This window comes from Mustela erminea, chromosome 1 (assembly GCF_009829155.1).
Source record: "Mustela erminea isolate mMusErm1 chromosome 1, mMusErm1.Pri, whole genome shotgun sequence".
Classification (NCBI taxonomy): Eukaryota; Metazoa; Chordata; class Mammalia; order Carnivora; family Mustelidae; genus Mustela; species Mustela erminea.
Genome location: NC_045614.1, coordinates 209,933,937 through 209,953,055, shown reverse-complemented (window position 1 = coordinate 209,953,055; position 19,119 = coordinate 209,933,937). Strand labels below are relative to the sequence as shown.

The window sequence follows — 19,119 nt, the reverse complement described above, 5'->3', positions numbered from 1 at the left end:
ACTTCCTGTCCCCCTCTCTCTTTGATTTTTTTCCATGGTACTTCCACATTTTCAACATATTAGGAATGTTATTTATTTTATTGATCCCTGGGGTCCTTCTCCCCCTCCCCCCACCAAATTGAACACATGTTCCATCAGAAAAGAGATTTTTTTTTAAAAAAATATTTTATTTATTTATTTGACAGACAGAGATCACAAGTAGGCAGAGAGGCAGGCAGAGAGAGAGAGAGAGAGGGAAGCAGGCTCCCTACTGAGCAGAGAGCCCGATGCGGGCCTCGATCCCAGGACCCTGAGATCATGACCTGAGCCGAAGGCAGCGGCTTAACCCACTGAGCCACCCAGACGCCCCAGAAAAGAGATTTTTGTCTGCTTTGTGGATCCCTCTCTCACTGTGTATAAAACTGTGTCCACACAGAATAGGGTTCAATACGTAAGTGTTGATGAAAGAAATGAATGCTCATATCTTTTTTCTCCTTTGAAATGAATCACTTAAATAAATTTGATAATAATACCATCTGCATTTCTCTCCAGAGAAGCAGGACCAATAGGAGATTATCAAAAGATTTATTTTAAGAAATTGGATCACTTGATTATGGAGACTGACAAATAGAAAATCTACAGAGCTGATGTCCTGATACTGGTCTAAGGGCAGGCTTCTATAGAACCAGAAAGAGCCTATATCCCATTTCAAAGGCTCTCAGGCAGGAAAATTCTCTCTTACTTGAGAGAGAATCAGACTTATGTTCTATTCTGCTCTTTAACTGACTTAGTAAGGCCCACCTACTTTAAGGCATGCAATCTGCTTTATTCAATCTGTAGATGTCAATGTGAATCTCATCCAAAAACACCTTCACAGAAACACCCAGAATAATGTGTGACCAAATATCTGGGCACCTTGTAGCCTGGTCAAGTTGTAATATAAAATTAATCATTACATCATAATATTAATATTACTACTACTACTACGTTACTTATAGACATTTAATTTCTTATATTACACCATGTGAAACCTGGCATTCCTGGAATAAACTTCTTATTTTACTTGTTCTGATACAGTGTTGATTTAAGAGCTGTTGAATTTGGTTTGCTAATATTTTTACCTAGTGTCTCTGCAATAGTTTTCAGGGTTGATGTTGATAGATTATTTTCTTTTTTTGTCCTATTGTCATGCAGTTTGGTATCAGAGTGTTCTAACTTCATAAAATGAGGACTTTTGACTGTCCTTAATAGTAGGTTTCTTCACATGTTTTAGAATTTAATTTTAGGCTCATTTCAAGTGGATTTTGTTTCTTGACTTCTTTCCATATTTCATTTTCATTTCCGCTTGGATCCACTTGGATCCACTTGGATTCCACTTGGATCCACCTCACCTAGCCCACACTTCCCTGACCAACATCTTGTGCCAGCTTTCATCTGGACCCTGGAATGTCATCCTGGACCAGATAATGACAGTTTGGGGGCATCCTGACCTTGGTAACAATAGTTGGGGGTCTTATAGTGATCCTGAGGACATCCATGCAGTCTTAAGGCCAGTATGTGACTAGGCTCAGTTTTTGGTGGGGAGTTGGATCTCCACTCCACATTCCTAGACCCTCATTGTTCTAGGACTATGGTCTCCAGGCAATGGTTTCTTTCCAGGATATCTTTCTTTCAGGACTCCCACTCAGCTTCTGACTTCAAGTAACTTGGCTCCTGTCTGTCACCTTGGTTGTTCACCTGCTGTGCTTGCCCAGAGGAGCTAAGCTCCCTGCTGACTTCAGACAAAGAGCCCAGTGGGTCAGAGGCTTCCAGGAAGCTTTCACTGCTTCTCTTGAACCAGACATCTCTTTTTAGCTTTCTATTTTTATACCTTATCTGTCATGGCTGTGTTCAGAGCTGAAGGCTGGATCAAAGCATGAACTCATTGAGCTGTCTTGCCCAGAACACTCTTCCCTATCTTCCTTGTTTTCAGTTCACTGCCTTGTTGCACAGGGATTTAAAGGAGCTCTTTCATATGTGCTATGGTGAGTGCTGTGAAGTGTGTAAACCTGGCGATTCACAGACCTGTACCCCTGGGGTTAAAAATATATGTTTATAAAAAATAAAAAATAAATTAAAAAAAAAAAAGAAGCTCTTTCACTCATCACAATGTCTTCTTATCACCTGAGTCATAAATGAGCAAAACAAGAAAGGGAGGGTTCAAGTGCCTCAGCTCAGGGTTAGTGACCAGATTGTTTACGTGCACAGCCAGGACCCCACACAGGGTTCCTGGCCTTTCCCATTTTAGTCCCAGGTCACACTCGCTGCCAAGGGACATGGAACACTGAACAATCATGACATTTGTTATATACAATTCCCTTGTCCAATAGCTGATGCTTATGATACCTTGGGCATTTTGTGATTTCCAAATGAGCAGCATCAGAAGAGATAAAGTTTGATCTACTGTCACAACATGGATTTTTCATTTAGATACTGTCACTCACACTTATTCCAGCTACTTAATTTTCTAGTCCACACTCTGACAGTCCATTAAGTTCAACCGGACTCAGCAAATGTTCACTGAGCTTCTGTCATACACAGGTGTCACCAGGGGATCCAGTCTGGTCTACGACTGGCCCAGAAAGGGGTGCCCCCCCCAATCCTGGACAAGTCACCAGTTATCCACTCAAGAAATATCTGTGAATCCCTGTCTAGTTGCTATAATCCTCACTCGCCTCAACAGAGGACTAAAGGCAAATGAGTTGGTAGAACTTGTCCTTCAGGAGCTTACAGCTGACAGCAGACAAGGAAGGTCGATGTGACTCTCAATTGCTGGCAGGTGAGGTAGAAAAGGAAGCACAGTATAATAGATCTCTCAAGGAGAGAGAAAGAGGGCCAGGCTGGGGTAAGAGATCAGCCTGGAAACTCTTGTTAGATTCCTGGCAAAAGTTGATACGTGCTGGCCTTTGGTGGGGCCTTCAGAAATGAAAAAAGAAGACTAGTTTTCAGAGCTCTGGAGGACAGAGTGCCATGGTCGAAGGTAACACCTTGTGCTGTTGGAACCAGTTGGGTTTAAAAACAATAACAACAATAACAAACGTAAAGGTAATGTTTGCACAGCATCTCTCCAGCAGGAAGGGACCACTTCTGCCAGAGATACTTCATGTGTGTTGAGGGTGGGTGAAGGCTGGCAAGAGAAGGGGGTAGCATCTCAGCTCTACTGGGCAAGGTGGGTAAATATGGACATACATCTGATTGGGTGCTCTCCACCCTTCCCATCTAGGAACTTGGTAAATACTAAATTAGACTGACCAGTCATCAAGAGATTTATTTATTGAGAAAAATTTTAATGGGAAGGGTTTGAGTTCAGACTCGATATTAATTAGAATAAGGATTCGAAGATCAAGGGTGTCATCAAAACCTTTTCACTATGTACACATTTCAAACTTAAAAAGTATTTTGGAATTTGTTCTTCTGAAGACTTGCTCTGAATATAGTTCCTCCAGTCCTCCTCTGAGTCATGCCAGACACTACCTCTGATTTCTTCCTTCAGTCCCTGTGGAGGATTAATCCTCATTAATCCAGACTGCCTGGCAGAAGGACCTGGTTGAAATAGCACAGAAATCATGACAATGGCTGTGGACAGTCCCATTTCTACTAAAAAGTGACCTTCACACTCATTCCCAGAAAGGCTGCCTGCACTGGTTTCCAATTCAGGCTTGCCAATGTCCTTCCGTTTCAGGGACATGGGCCACAACAGTGTTTCTGTGTTATAAGGAATTGGAGGAACACCAAAATAATATCAGAAATGCAACGAACTGAAGAGATCCTAATCTTATTCCTTCGTTACCTTGTTCTTTGGCTGACTATAACACCCAACACATTGTTACTTTCGTGATTTTAAATCCGCAGGTTTTAAAAGGATTATACATATAATCCTGCGTAAACTGGCCCCGTTGGGTTTAAAAAAAAAAAAAAAGCAAAAACATAAGGGCAATATTTGTATTCAAATGTCAAACACTGTATTTGTCGATTTAGTGTTCTTTCCTAGCAATAAATAGCATTCCAGAGTGTAATTAATTTATCATGTTTCTATCAGCATAGCATTATTCTGGGACAAAAAGGGGGCTGGGAGGGCACAACGATGTTATTTCTTTTGGCAAGTCTTTCTTAATTGGATTTGTGCTCTTTTCATAACAAGGTGAAGGTTATGGTTATTTGTCAAATGCAAAGGCAGCTGTGATGCTTGACTTGGTGGGTCTGGAGCTGGTATCTCATCTTCCTTGGGTGACTCAAGGGTGCTGAGAACTTGTGCTTTGCTCCCGGGACCTAGGTAGAGGCAGCTTGGACAACTATGTTCATGAACAGTCTTGCTGCCCACCAGTCGGGCAACGCTCAGCATTTGTTGAGCATAGTACACAGTAAAGACCCAAGACTCAGTCCTACAGAGTTGAATTGGCTTCACAGAAAAGATAGTCTTTGCCCTGCAGTTGGTAACATGGCCTCCATAAATCGCCCAGCACACCAGCACACATCTCCTGAATTGTAGGCAAAATGTTGCACGTCTGTGCCTTTGGAGAGAAGGGAGGAAAGCCATAGCTTTTCTAAAATCCCAGGAAGATTCCTGAAAAATTAAGAACACTTGCCCTAAAAAGATCAACAAAGCATTCACCCATGACACAGCTGAAGAGTACATGCAACACAGCAAACCAGCCGGGACAAAACACGTGCAGAAATGAGTTCCCAGGCACGCAAAGAGAAGGACCAGTCAGACAAGGGGCTTTGTCTTGGGAGGGAAAGTCCTGGGACAGAAGTGACCCACTCGATATCTACAGACAGGCAGGATATTGAGTAAGTGGGTCCTGCTCATTGTCCTTGTCAGGGAGGATATGGTGTGGGAGGGTGTGTGGTAAACTCTCTAGCGTGTCTTTGCAGAAAATGCAGCCCCGGCCATTGGTCGCTGTGCGAAAAGTGAGCATAAAGTTTCTAGATCTGTTGAGTTTTATAAGAGAAGCCAGACATCTTGATGTTTAGTATGAGAGATCTCAATTTTTTCATCTTGAAAAATGAATTCAGAGCTAAAGCAAACAGACAGACCCTATGCCAAGAGGTTCAGAGCTGGTCACTGACCCCACATTTTAACCCTTTGCTGAAGATCTGGGATTTGAAAATATCCTGGAGGCAGTTAGGGGACGATCATCAACCTGTCTGGATGGGGGAAGGCCAGGTTGTACACAAAAAACAGAGGCGTGTATTTTGCTGGTCTGGAAGCTTGGAGGAGCAGAGCAGTGGGAAATAAGGTCATGGAACTGGAATGGCCTGTACCCAGGTTGTGGATGGTTTCTTTTTGGAACAAGAGCAATCCTCTAGGGGGTGTTAGGAGAATGCCAGCAGACTGTGGCGTTTGAGAGGGATGCCCCTGGTGTGCAGGGTCCCTACACAAAGAGGAGCCCTGGGAGGAAACTGAGGCTAGGCTTCCTACAACTGAGTGAATCAGATGGGGAGATGCTGGCCAAGGGAAGGAGGAGAGAAGAGATGAGAGCACCATGTGGCCATCAGAGAAGACACAGACATGCCGAGACACCTGCATGGGGTGTGATGGAGCGATGGATGGCCGTGGGGGGACAGCACCCCAGGTGACAGGCAGGGTACAGGGTGGGGCTCTCTGCCATCACTCTACACCTCATCTGTCACCAGTGGGGCGAGAATGAGGACCCCAGTGCCCTTCCTCTCTTTGTCCTTCTGGGGGAAATATCGTAAGGGAGCACATGACCACACTCCGGATCTGCTCCACTGCTACTAAAGAACGGTTGTTTGCCTTACAGGTGCTTCTCACTGACAAATGGGGGTTTCCAGGGGACAGTAGAAGCCATGGCATAGAGGGGTGAAAAATCAGGAAGAAAGAGGGGTCAGGGGCCAGGGAATGTCCTGAAGCTAATGCAGGGGCCCTGGACACCAACAGAATTGCAGCCAGGGGGAACAGCCAAGAAGTGTCTACATATCTTGGTCCAGAGTCCATAAGAGCATCCTGGGTGGGTGGATTCCACTGCAGACCAGTCCTGTCTGATGGCAGAGCCGTTCTCCCTCCTAGAGCATGTAAGCAAGGTCAGGAACATAAGCAGGACAGCCAAGTGTCAAAATGAGATATGGGATTTTCCTAAGAAAGAAGGAAGAGTGGCTGCAGCTCTGGCTTCAGGTGCCCCCTGCAGTGAGGTGGGAACTCACAGAAGAGGAATGTAAACCCACTGAGAAGAGCAGGGCTCAACGCTTGCCACCCCTTCCCCAAGACCCAGCTCCCACAGAAGGAACCAAGAAGAATGGAGAAGGTGGAGGAACCAGAGAGAGCAGAGAAATGACCCACCCAAGGGCTATGCAGGCTGTGGCTCTATTGTTATGACTATTTTAAGCTTGGTCACACCTGTAAGGTGGGAGAAAGGTGTGTCTAGAAAGGTAGAAGCAGGAAGAGAAAGAGAAGGAGAAACCATTTCAAGAAACAAAACTCAGTCAGGGCACCTGGGTGGTTCAGTTGGTTAAGCAACTGTGTTTGGCTCCGGTCATGACCCCCGGAGTTCCCAGGATCCGACTCCTGCATCAGGCTCCCTGCTCTATTTCTCCCTCTGACCCTGCTCCCTCTAGTGCGCTCGTGCACGCTCTCTCTCTCTCAAATAAGTAAAATCTTTAAAAAAAAAAAAAAAAAGAGAGAGAGAGAAAATACAGTCTTTCTTGGCTATAATCATGTCTTATCATTACAAACAAGAAATGACAAAAACGGTATCATCATAATGAAATAACCCTTCATCTGTGGGATGGAGAGAACCAGGAAGAGAATTAAGAGCGACATCACTCACATATGTCACACCTTTTGCAAACACTGCCATACACACTGGGTGACAGGTGACAGGTGGGCAGGCCCTGTTCCCCCGCCAGGGGACACAGTAATCTCACAGCTGGTGTGGGGCGCGCCCCACACGGTCACCTGGCCTGCAAGCTTGCCCTGAAAGGGCTGCGCACAAATTTGACAGGACAAACATCTTTGCTTCAATCCACTATCATTTCCCTCCAGTGTGGAGTCTTTTGTGGCAAGATGGGCAAAAAGAGACCACCTCCATATGGCATGCCCAAGGGAATTTCCAGATAAAGTGTATGTATTTTTTCCCCTAAATATTAAAGAACATAGACCTATTGCAACAAACAAACAAAACAAACAAAAATAAGAACAAAAACAAACAGGAAAAGGAAAATACAGAATAATATAAATAAGAAAATAGATCCCACATAAGCCACCACATAAGCCCAGCAGACAATATCGACAGGGTGGTGTGCTTTTTTAGTCTATCCGAGGTACCCTCATGAACCACTTTTTGCTTTGAGACATTCAGATTCTAGCTATTGCAAGAAAATCTACAAAGAACGGTTTATGCATAAAACTTCTCTAAGTTTCAGACCCTCCCCGCGGAACAGACTTCGCAGAGTACAACTAACGCATCCAGGCCAAGGGCACTTTAGGCTTTCCCAGGTGTCTGGGGTGGGTTTGTACCGGTACCCACGAATCAGGGAGGTGCCAACTCGGCCTTTGCCAGCTGAGCTGAGCCCTGGAATGTCCCATGCCGCGGCGGACCCCTCTGAGGTCTTGCTCCCCAGGACAGCACCCAGCCCAAGACCCAAGAAGGAAAGTGAATGAGGAAGACCAAGCCGAGGGAGCATCTTCAGGCTCTACGTCAGGAACCTTCTTCCTCTGCTTCCCGCCTGCAGAGCGTGAGCCTGGACCTCATTCCCCAGAGCTTGCACGGGCCTGTCATTTGGAAATGGCCCGGGGCCCAGCCTCGCCCCCCACCCTCCCCCCACGCTTGTGGGCAGCGGCTGTGAAATTGGCTGGCAGGTCACTCGGGCCCTTGTGCAGTTTGCCTCTCGTGGCCGGTCCCTCTGCCCCCAAGGACTCTGGAGTGCCCCGACCGAGGTGTGGGTAGCCCCAGCGACTGACCCCCGTGGGCGGGGACCACACCTGTCCCATGCCCAGATGCCCTTCCAACTCCGAGCTGGATGCCCCCCACCCCCACACTGCATAATTCTGGCGCTTGGTTGCATGGACACAGCTCAGGTAGGGGATGCGGCTAACGAGAGTCGGCTGGGGTTGTGAGCGGCTTTGAGTTCCTGTTGGGAGCTGTTGGAAGGGACGTTTGTCCTGGCTTTTGGCCGCGGGTGGGGGTCTCCCGGAATGCCTTTCTCTTGCTTCTAGCCTGCCCACTGCTAACTGCCACAGGAGGGTCTGGCTGGCTAGCTGTCTGGCGATTGTAGTAACAGGGACTTTCTGCAGACCCTGAGCCTACCGCGCGCGATCCGAGGCGCTCGGCAGGGCAGCGGAGGGCCGGGTGGGCGGGGGCTGGTCTGGGGTGGGTCGGTGGGCCCGGGCTCGGCCGGGCCGCGCGGGGACGGGGCGGGGCGCCCGCGGGCTCCGAGAGGCCCCGCCCGCCCGCCTGCCTGAGCTGCCACCCGCGGGGGAGCGCGCCGCCTTGGGCTCGGCCGTCGGTGTCCTGCGCGCGGCCCTGCGGACCCCCTGCGCACCCGGCCGCCTCGGCGCCCCGGACCCGGTAAGTGCACGCTCGCGCCTCCCGGCTCCGCGCCCCGCGCGCCGGCGCCCCAGTCGGGCCACTCTGATGGGGGCTCTAGGGACCGGGTCACAGCCCCCGGAGCCGGAGGCGCCGCGACCACCCCGCCCCGGGAGACCAGACGGGACGGAGGATTCGGCCCGCGCCTCCCTTCTCTAGACGGGGCTTCACTTAGAGGCGCACGCGTTGGGAATGGTCTCACCACCAAAGAACCACCACATTTCCCCGTTTTAATGAAACCTCAGACATTCTTGTAGAAAATTTGGGAACTACCTCCAAGCGCCCAAAGAAAACTAAAACCGCCCGCGATCCCAGTCCCCTCTCGGTTTCAAAGACCACCATCCAGCTCAGGGGGTACCTGCAGATACATCCGGCCTCAAAGGGAACTTTTGAATTTCTTGACCAGAAAGGTTCTCGGGCCTTGGCATCTCCCTGGGGAAACGGCATGGGACGTGGAGTACATTGATGGTATCTGCTCTTGACTGTAGTAATTGGGAAGCTTCTGGAAGAAACTTGACCGAATAGCAGCCATGTGTACATTCAGGATCTGTGTCACCTGTTACATTGTCTCCCGCACTCCCAACCCCAGCCACCCCGGATTTTTCAAACTGCTGTATGTGAACTGTTTGAGTCCCCATTTAAGGTTTAAGAAGGAGCTTCTAGTTCCACTAACGAAAGTCCTGATCAGTAACCACTGCTGTCATTTACCATCCCGGTGGTGGGGAGCTTTGGTGTGATGGCACAGCTGTTTAAACTCATATGCAGTGACTTGCCAGAAAGCATCTTGACTCTGATCTATGGATGGCTAAGGAGGGGCCAAAACCCGCTTTCTGTGATGTTTCATAAACCCGTCAGAGGCCAGCAAAAGGATGGTTGTGAGGAAGGCGTTCTCCCTTTTAAGATATCCCTGGAGGTCTGGCTTTGGACTGGCTCTTAGAAATTGGATTGTTTTGAAATTAAAGTACACTGTAAAGACATCAGAGGACTCAGTCTTGTCATCTTAAGTCTCTGACAATAGAGCTGGTGGTTGGGGCTTTCTGGTAGTCGAATGGGACATTTACTCATTCATGCATTCCTGTATGCACGCCTGCACACCATGAATATTTATCGTGTCCCCTACCGTATGCCAGATGCTGTTCTAGACCTTGAGATGCATGCAGAAGAACACAGGCACACAAAAGCTTGAGTTTCGGTGGAGAAGTTTCGGTAAGCTTACCACCGGGATGGTAAGACAAACAATAAGCAATGGACATAATAAATAAGAAAAACGTATTAGCATAGTTTAAGTAACATGGAAAAAAGAAAAAACAGGATAGGGGTTATCAGAAGTGGAGAAGGGATAAAAATTCAGCCATATTGTCAACGAGTACTGACCGCCTTCAACCTTTTTAGGAAGAAAGTAGGTTGTGGATACGTATGTAACTATGTTAATAATACCAATTTTAGGAACACCTAGGTGGCTTAGTCATTAAGCGTCTGCCTTCGGCTCAGGTCATGATCCCAGGGTCCTGGAATCAAACCCCGCACAGGGCTCCCTGCTCAGCGGGAAGCCTGCTTCTCCCTCTCCCACTCCCCCTGCTTGTGTTCCCTCTTTCGCTGTGTCTGTCTCTGTCAAATAAATAAATAAAATCTTAATAACAATAATATCAATTTTCATATACAAAATAAATAATACTAATGAAATACATAAATACAAATAAAAATTGTTTCCCTTTTATTATATAAAACCAGACTATATTGAAAGAGGTTTTCTTTTGGCTACTCACCAATTTCTTTCAAGAGTGTATTAAACTTCATTGGTTATTTGCACTCAACAATCACATTGCATTTGTGTTGAATCTAATACTTTGCCTCCCCATTTAATTCAGCCATCTCTTATAGAACGGTTCTGCGTTCTATAAGAACGTGGGGACAAGGTGAGCAAGACAATCTCTGACCTTCCTGGGCTTCTGGAAGGAAATGCCCAGACAAATCCATAAATCACTACGATACACATTAGAATATGGGCAGTACAGCCAAGGCACCAGGTGATCAAAGTGGGAGAGGAGCATTTGCACCCAGGTTGGCATAGGACTACACGTTTAGAGGACCAGTAGAATTTTGACAAGCAAATATGGCGCTCACGCCCCTCTTGCAGAGAGAGCAACAAAATTTAGAGGTAGCAAAATTATGGGTTTGTTCCACGCCTCACGGGGGTATTATCGGGGGAGATTCCATCATGCTCAGGGGAGATTCCATTATGCTCAGTTTTTGGATAAGAAAACTGAGGGTCCTCACATTTATTTAAGTTGCTGAAGGGGATCGTCCACTTGCCCTCTTTCTGTGTGACTTCAGCTGCCCTCCGGAGTATGAGAATCCTCCCGTCCATTCTCCACGCCAAAATGCGTATCCTTTTTCCCATAACTGAGTTTGGCTGGGTCCCCCTCACCAGCTCGCTGGGTCACATGGCCACCCTTCACACCCTGGAAGGGTCTGGGGGCCCCTGTTGGCTTTTTATCTGCTTGGAGGTAAATATGTCTCCAGAATTTGTCGAGATAAAGATGAAAATAATTGACAGTGGCTTCCAGGCAAAATATGCTTGCAGAATTTCTGACGCAGTAAGAGCATATTTACCCAAATTAGGCTGATCCATAATTGGTTTTGCCCTAATTCTGCTTCCTCCAGCCAGTAAAGCCTAATGATGATGTCAGGACTGGCTGCTCTTTGAGGAAATGCTTGAAGAATGCCGTTAAGATGACACGAACGTGGGGCGCCTGGGTGGCTCAGTCAGTTAGGCATCTGCCTTCAGCTGACGTCATGATTCCAGGGTCCTGGGATCGAGCCCCACCTCGGGCTCCCTGCACAGCAGGAAGCCTGCTTCTCCCTCTCCCCTCCTTTCCCTCTTCCCTTGCTTGTGTTTCCTCTCACTGTCTCTCTGTCAAATAAACAAACAAAATGTTGAAAAAAAAAAAAAAAGATGATAGGAACATTACGCCTGTTTACCAAGAGAAGTAAACTGAGGCCCAGCGGAGGCCTGAACTCAGATCTCTTGGCTCTGAACTGGACACCCCCCAACCCCCGCCCCAACATCTAGCACTCTCAGCAGAAGTATGGACGGAGTCAGCCCACAGAAACCTCCGTTGCTCCGTAAATGCTTGAGAAAGAAGGCAAGGTGGCAGGGCTGGGAAATCTGTTCTAAAAGCTTCCAGGCTGCTATCAGTGCTGACAGCGCTCCGAGCTGGAACATGTGAGAGAAATGCAAACGGAGTGATGTGTGCCAGCACCACGTGACATCGCTCACGGCCCTCTTTTCCTCTGGGTGCAGCTGGGGACCTTCCAGAATCCCAGGGTGCTGGAGACCCAGTTGGTATGTGTGAACTTTGGAGAAAAAAGAAAATGGTACTAACCTTGGTTAGGGGCAGTATCTGTTCCGCACGTGGAGACTCAAACCCATGCCAAAGCAGACGCTTCTAGAAGCCCCCTCTTTCTAGACCCACTAAGGCCAGTCTGAGAATGTTCAGCATGGGCGGGGCATGAAACAGGTTGTGTTTAGAGTTGGACCTCCCCGGTTCCTGCTGCTTGCGCCCCACCCCCCGCAGCCCCCTTGTCACTGTGCAAGCTACAAAAAGTAGGGAAAGGGGTCTTCTAATGGCATCTTCGGGTCCCAAGCCAGTCCTCATCTGAGTAGACCTGGTTTTACCTGATATAAATGGCCAGGTCCTCAAGTTCCCTTGACCTTAATTCTAGAATCCATCACCTTTCGGCCAAGTCCTGAGAACTCCCTATTCCGTACTAATAAAATGTGAGTTCATGGCTACAAAATTACATTTGAGATGTATTTTTGATAAGAGGCATGACCTTGGGCAGGTCAGCTGAACTCTGTGGAGTCCAGTTTCTTGTAAGTTAAAATTGCTGACTTTGTTGCTCTTCAAATCCCTGTGGGTCCAGTGGTTTGAAACAGTGGCCACTGGGCAGTGCGTTGGCATTATAATGGAAGTGAACTTGGAGAATGGGACATACACCCCCAGCTGACATGCAGATTGGGTTCGTTTACACCATGCTGATTATTAAGAGGGCATTGCCAAACACATTTTGAGACTCATTACCCAGAATACCAAGTGACCCAGCAGGCAGGCCTTGGGGGTACAGAGGGCATTTCACAAAAGCAATACAATGAATTAAATGTAAAGTAAGAAGGAGATTTTTTTCTTTAAAAATTCAGTCATTACTTGAAAGGCAGTTAATGAACCTGACTTTTTGGGTCTGGCGGAAGCTGTATCATTTAAGGTGCCTGTGTGAGTTAGGTGGGAAGCAGCTGGGCTTATGGTGAAGACTTGAGAATTTCTCCCTGTGTCTCCTCTTCAGATTATATCAGGGACGTAAAAGACCAAAAAAGAAAATCTAAAAAACAAATGAGGTTTCAAAAAGTACTTTATGAAATAATTTCTCTTATTAAATTCTTCCTGGCACCTTGCAGCATGAAAGATTGGTCAGTTTCTTAAGGTTCCATAGCCCGGTAGGTCTCAGCCTTAACTACAAATCAGGATCACCTAGGAAGATTTATGCCAGAAAGGAACCCAGATCAAGGACCTCACAGTCTTTGGAGGGGGGAATCTGACCATCAGTACCTCTCTTAAAGCTCTCCAGATGATTCTCACAGGTCACCAGGTGGGGGTCCCCAGGCCAGCAGCTTCAGCAGCACCTGTGAATTTGTTGGAACGCAAGTTCTCAGACCCCATACCAGCCATTCTAGATCAGAAACTCTGGGAGTGGAGCCCAACACTCTGCATTTTTAGAAGGTGATTCTAAAGTGTGCCAGGGGCGCTGGGGTGGCACAGTCGGTAAGCAACCGACTCTTGGTTTCAGCTCAGGTCCCAATCTCAGTCGTGAGATCGAGCTACACGTTGTTGGGCTCTGCACTCAGGGCAAAGTCTACTTAAGACACTCTCTCCCTCTGCTCCCTCCCCCACCTAAAATAAATAAATAAATCTTGGAAGGAAGGAAGGAAGGAAGGCAGGCAGGCAGGCAGGCAGGCATTTAAAGCGTGCCAAAATTTGAGCACCACTACCTTAAAGCAAGACTGAGGATAGTTGGCCTGCCAGGTTTTTTCAATGCAGATGTCTCTGGTTGTTTCCTCTGGCCATAGGAAAGTTAATCTCATTTTAAGTAACAGGTCTTCTCCGGGATCCCACGCATATGAATTAGGTGCAGAAGTTACTGTTAAATTCACTTGCTGTGTGGCGCTATTGGTTATAAACCAGTTACCTCCGGAGGTTGTTTAGAATCATTGTTTTTTTTTTTTTTTTAGATTTTATTTGTTTATTTGAGAGAGAGAGAGAGAGAGAGAGCGCACAAGCAGGCAGAGCAGCAGGCAAAGGCAGAGGGAGAGGGAGAAGCGATTCAATCCCAGGACCCTGAGATCATATCCTGAGCTGAAGGCAGTTGCTTAATGACTGAGCCCCCCTCCTTTTTCCCCAAAGATTTTATTTATTCATTGAGAGAGAGAGAGAAAGCATACACACAGGCAGAAGGAGGGTTGGGGAGAGAACACAGGGCTCGATCCCACGACCCTGAGATCATGACCTGAGCCAGAGCCAAGAGTCAGGTAATTAATCCACTGAGCCACCCAGGTGTCCTGGCTGATTTTCTTTAAAAAGCTGGAAAAACCAATGCACTCACCCTCAGGACCCTAAGTGGGCACCGCCATGTGTCCTATGTTACATCGCCGTCTCTGCACGCTGGGTCAGTGATCCAACAGCTCCGGATGTCAGTGATGTTTCTCCCCATTTCCAAAGGGAAAAAGACTGAACAGGCCGAGGGAATGTGACCAGAGTCATGTAGCCGGAAAGCAGGAAGGCCAGAATCCAAACCTTGAGTGGAGGTGTAATTCCAACAATGGGTCTCTTTCTCCGCCTCCACTTCTGCTCCCTGAGTCTGGGCTCTCCAAGGGAGACAGTGGGAGCATCTGTTCATTAGATACTGGGTTATGAAGAATCAGGTGTCACACCGTCAGGAGGTATTAAGGAGCTCACGGACAGCTCCTCAGCTGCTGCGTGCCAAGCGCCGGGCTAGCGAAGCTGCGGGGCACAGGGTGCGGGACAGGGATGACGACTGTTGTGAAGTCAGCAGGGAGCCCAGCGGCCTTTGTGGGCATGCCTGCTGGCGCTGAGCCAGCCCCACACATCAGAGAAGGCTGAGCTGGACTCAAAAGCATGAGTAGGTTCCGTGGGCCAGGAAGGAGGGGCTGCCTCTGCTGGAGATGTGGAAAGTGGGGGTGATGTGTACAGGGCTGGGCAAGCAGCCAGCCAGGCTGGAACACAGCGTCTGGGCGAGTAAGTAAGAGGAGGAGGCCGGGGTCCTCGCATTTGGCCCCATATCCATGCCGAAAATGGGGTGTTTCACCCTAAAGGTAGGGCGGAACCTGGAAAGGCCTTTGAGCGAAGGACCGACAGGTTTTGGGGTGGGGGGTGGGTACACGGCCCCTCTGCTCACTGAGGCGCATGGCAGGAGGGGTGTGGCTGAGGTGCAGGGGCCTGGGGTTTCGCTGAAAGTACATGAATCCTTGGCAGGTCATGGGGCACCCAGCTCTGGCACTCAGAAGGGCCCCTGGGGTCATGGCTATGTGGGGGAACCTGAACGGCAGGTGCAACTACCCAGGGAGAGGGCAGAGTGAGAAGAAAGGGCCAACGGGAATTCTGGGGTGCACCGACATCCCAGGGATGGGTAGAGGGAGAGGTGCCTAGGGCAGGTACCAAGCATCTCCCCCCAGGGCTGGGTTCAGAGGTTGCAAAATTTAAGCAATCCTAAGAAATAGCTCTAGATTGACATCTGTCCTAGCGAGACAATGTGTGATGTCACAGCCCCCACCCTGGCTGGGAGAGGCTGAGCCCGCACCACCCCCCAACCCTGCCCAGCCATGTACATTGGAATTTCTCTTTCCATGGGGTTTCTGACCGGAAACTTTGGTCCCAAACCATCACCCTGAGTTTCAACAGCCACTCCAAGGTACCTCGAGTGAATGCTACACACAACGGCTTTGAGAGCCCTGAGAAATGGGTGAGGCCTGGGAATCTGGCCAGCCCTCTGTAGCCCCTTGTGGGTCCAGTTTCAAGGGAGGCCTCATCAAGTTGGCTCTGGGTATTTTGTCTCCCAGCAGGGCCTAGGAGGCAGGGTGGGGGGTGTGGGGATAGAGGCCAGCATGTTCTCAAAGATATGAATAAAACCTGTTGAGCTTATCAGTGACTCATGAACCCCCTGACAGAATTCCAGAGCTTCTTGGAAACGCAAGCTCTCACAGTTCCCAGGCCTGTTCTCTGGGTTTTCAGTGATGCTGACATCCAGACTGAAGTGATGGGGATACTGTCTCTTTCCACATGGCCTGTGAGAGCCACTCAGCAGAGGACAGGGCGGCAGGGAGGGGGCCAACACAGCACAAGCTAGAACACTCTGACCCCTTCGAGGCCAAAGGCCAAAAAGCCACAACGGAAGGAGGAAAAGGAAGGAGAGGCAGATGCGTAACCCTGTGCCACGTACCTGTCCTAGCTCAGGCCACTGTGACCAAATCCCACAGCCTGGGGGCTTACACAACAGACATCTGTTTTCTCACAGTTTGGGAGCTGTAAGTCTAAGATCAAGGTTCCGGAAGGTTTGGTGAGAGCTCGCCTCCTGGCTTGCAGGTGGTCGCCTTCTCATAGGGTCCTCGTGTAGGAGAGATTTCCCTCTCTTAGTAGAAGACCATGGTCCTAGCAGGTTAGGGCCCCACCTGTACGGCCTCCTGTAACCTGACTTAGCTCCTGAAGACCTCATCTCCAGGTGCAGTCCACTGGGGCTTAGGGCTTCCAGATGTGAACTGGGGGACTAAATTCGGTCCATAGCACAGAAACTAAAACACATACACATAATCCAGGGTGTATATTAGAGGAGCTCATTCTGGGGCTCGCCTGTGGAGGTAGATGGTGGGAGTGGAAATAAGAGGGAATCGTGGCACCTGGGTGGCTCAGTGGGTTAAGCATCTGCCTTCAGCTCAGGTCATGATCTCAGGGTCCTGGGATCCAGCTCCGAGTTGGGCTTCCTGCTCCGTGCAGAGCCTGCTTCTCCCTCTGTTTCTGCTGCTCCCCCTGCTTGTGCTGTCTGTCAAGTAAAAAAATAAAACAAAAAAAAAAAAAAAAAAAAAGAAATAAAAGAATGAGAAAGAAAGAAAGAGAAAGAAAGAAAGAAAGAAAGAAAGAAAGAAAGAAAGAAAGGGAAATCAATTGATTGGTCAGTCAAGAGAGGCTCTGTGCATGGGGCACCTGAGTGGCTCAGTGGGTTAAGCCTCTACCTTCGGCTCAGGTCGTGATCCCAGTATCCTAGGATGGAGCCCCCACATCGGGCTCTCTGCTCAGCCGGGAGCCTGCTCCCCCGCCCCCCCCCCCCCCCCCCCCCCCGCCCCCAGACTCTCTTCCTGCTTGTGCTCTCTCTCTGTCAAATAAATAAATAAAATCTTTTAAAAAAGAAAAAAAAAAAAAAGAAGAAGCAGCAGCTCTGTTCAGGTTCAACTGGGCACCTGCCAGGAACTCGGGTGTATGTCGGGGCCCCCCTCTCCCCACAGAGGTCACAAAATGCGCATGTGTGCGCAGGTCTGGGCCACGACACCGTTTCCAATTTCAGATCGCTCTGCTCTTTCAGAACGTTTTCTCGGCAAGCTCGAGCCCCCGCAGCGGACGCTAGAGGCCCGGGATGGTTCCGTCCAACACGACCGCGCTGACGCCCTTCCTGACGGCGCTGTGGCAGCTGGGGACGGTGGCGCCGGGCGGCAACGCGTCGGGCGTGGCGCGCAGGTCGCCGCGCAGCGAGGACGGCCAGCTGGCCGCGCTCTACATCCTCATGGTGCTGGGCTTCTTCGGCTTCTTCACCCTGGGCATCATGCTGAGCTACATCCGCTCCAAGAAGCTGGAGCACTCCCACGACCCGTTCAACGTGTACATCGAGTCGGACTCCTGGCAGGAGCAGGACAAGGCGTACTTCCAGGCGCGGGTCCTGGAGAGCTGCAAGGCGTGTTACGTCATCGAAAACCAGCTGGCGGTGGAGAGGCCCCGCACGCACCTCCCCGAGATAAAACCTCTGTCGTGATCCCACGGTTGGTTAAAGCCAGACCGATTCTGCCTGGCGATCTGGTTTTTCTCATCCCGTGCCTGTTGTGCTCTTTCTGGTAGCGATGTCCTTAGGGTGTTTTGCAGATCGTAAGGGGTGAGGGGTTAGTTAGCATCATAGCACTGTTCCTCTGCAATCCCGTTCCTTCCCTGGGGACTGCCCGCTGCTCCCCAGTGTCTGTCCCTGCCTTGTTGATTTTAGCAGCAGTCCTGAGATCACGGCCTCTGAGAAGAGCTCTATTTCCCAGACTCCCTTGCAAGGGTCCTAGCCAGGTCCCGTAGTGACGTTTGGGCCCATAGAAGTGGGATTCTTGAGAAGGAAAGGCTGAGTCCTTCACTTCCCTTTGTCCCCCCTTCCCAGTGGCTGGGACAGGGATGTGGTAGTGAGCCAGCTGTGACTCTGGAAAAGGACAGCATCCTCAGGGATGGCAGAGCAGCAAGAGTCTGGGCAACGTTGTGGAGCAGGGTCGCCCTACCTTCCTGCTCACCCATCAGCTCAGGCATTCCGGGAAACAAACTAACTCTGACCTTCCTTAGACACCTGTTATTTTGGTTCCTGTCAAAATAAGAGTCAGTATCCTAACTAGTATCCTATTTTATAGGACAGAGACCAGACGCATAATAACTCCCGTATTTATCACAAGCTTACCCTCTGCCCTAGTCACAGGACAAGACCACTCTGCCCTTGTCACTAATGCCCTTGCTGCAGTGACTCTGGCCTCCTCTTCCTCCCTTCCTCCCGCCCCTCCCCTACATCAACCCCTCACACATACCCCCTCCAAACACACACACTTTCACACCCACACACACATGCATACCCACAGAGGCACACACACGCACACAGAAATACACAAAGAGACACTTCCTACTCATACGTGTTAATCTCAAAATAATTCACTTCCTACAGGACTGAGATGCTGGAGAAAAAATTTCCACTTCAGAATGGGTGCCAAGGGGAGAGAGGGGTGCACCTGCCTCCCCAGAACCCCAGAGAAAGAGTGGGTCTGGGTAAGTGGTAACACATGGCATCAAGGGAACAGGGCCTTTTGAGACGAAGTGCCCATCGTGGTTGAATTGTGCCCCCCCCCCCAAGACATGTTCAAGTCCTAACCTTGGTCCCTGTGAATGTGACCGTACTTGGAAAGAAGGCTTTTGCAGATGTCATCAGGTGAAAATGAGGTCCCTGGCGTAGGCCCACATTCATTATGACTGATGCTCCTATAAGATGTGGGAAATCAGGTCATGGACACATGGGGAGAACCCTCGTGAAGACAGGTGGAGACTGGAGTGACCCCCTCTGAGAGCCAAGGATGGCCAAGGACTGCCAGCCACCGCCAGACTGGGAGAGGCAAGGAGAGGCTCCCCCTACAGGCTTTACAGGGACATGGCCCTGCCACACCATGGTTTCGGACTTGGGGCCTCCAGAACTGTGAGGTGAGGAGTGT

General features: G+C 49.4%; 1 protein-coding gene across 1 annotated transcript; it reads left to right on the top strand.

Annotated features, from left to right (window-relative positions):
* Positions 1-8,460: 8,460 nt before the first annotated feature.
* Positions 8,461-18,458, top strand: KCNE1 (potassium voltage-gated channel subfamily E regulatory subunit 1). The gene is made up of 2 exons (XM_032354345.1): positions 8,461-8,546; positions 17,211-18,458. Exon 2 carries the CDS (start codon positions 17,262-17,264, stop codon positions 17,652-17,654), a length of 393 nt encoding a protein of 130 aa, XP_032210236.1. The 5' UTR covers positions 8,461-8,546; positions 17,211-17,261; the 3' UTR covers positions 17,655-18,458.
* Positions 18,459-19,119: the final 661 nt, after the last annotated feature.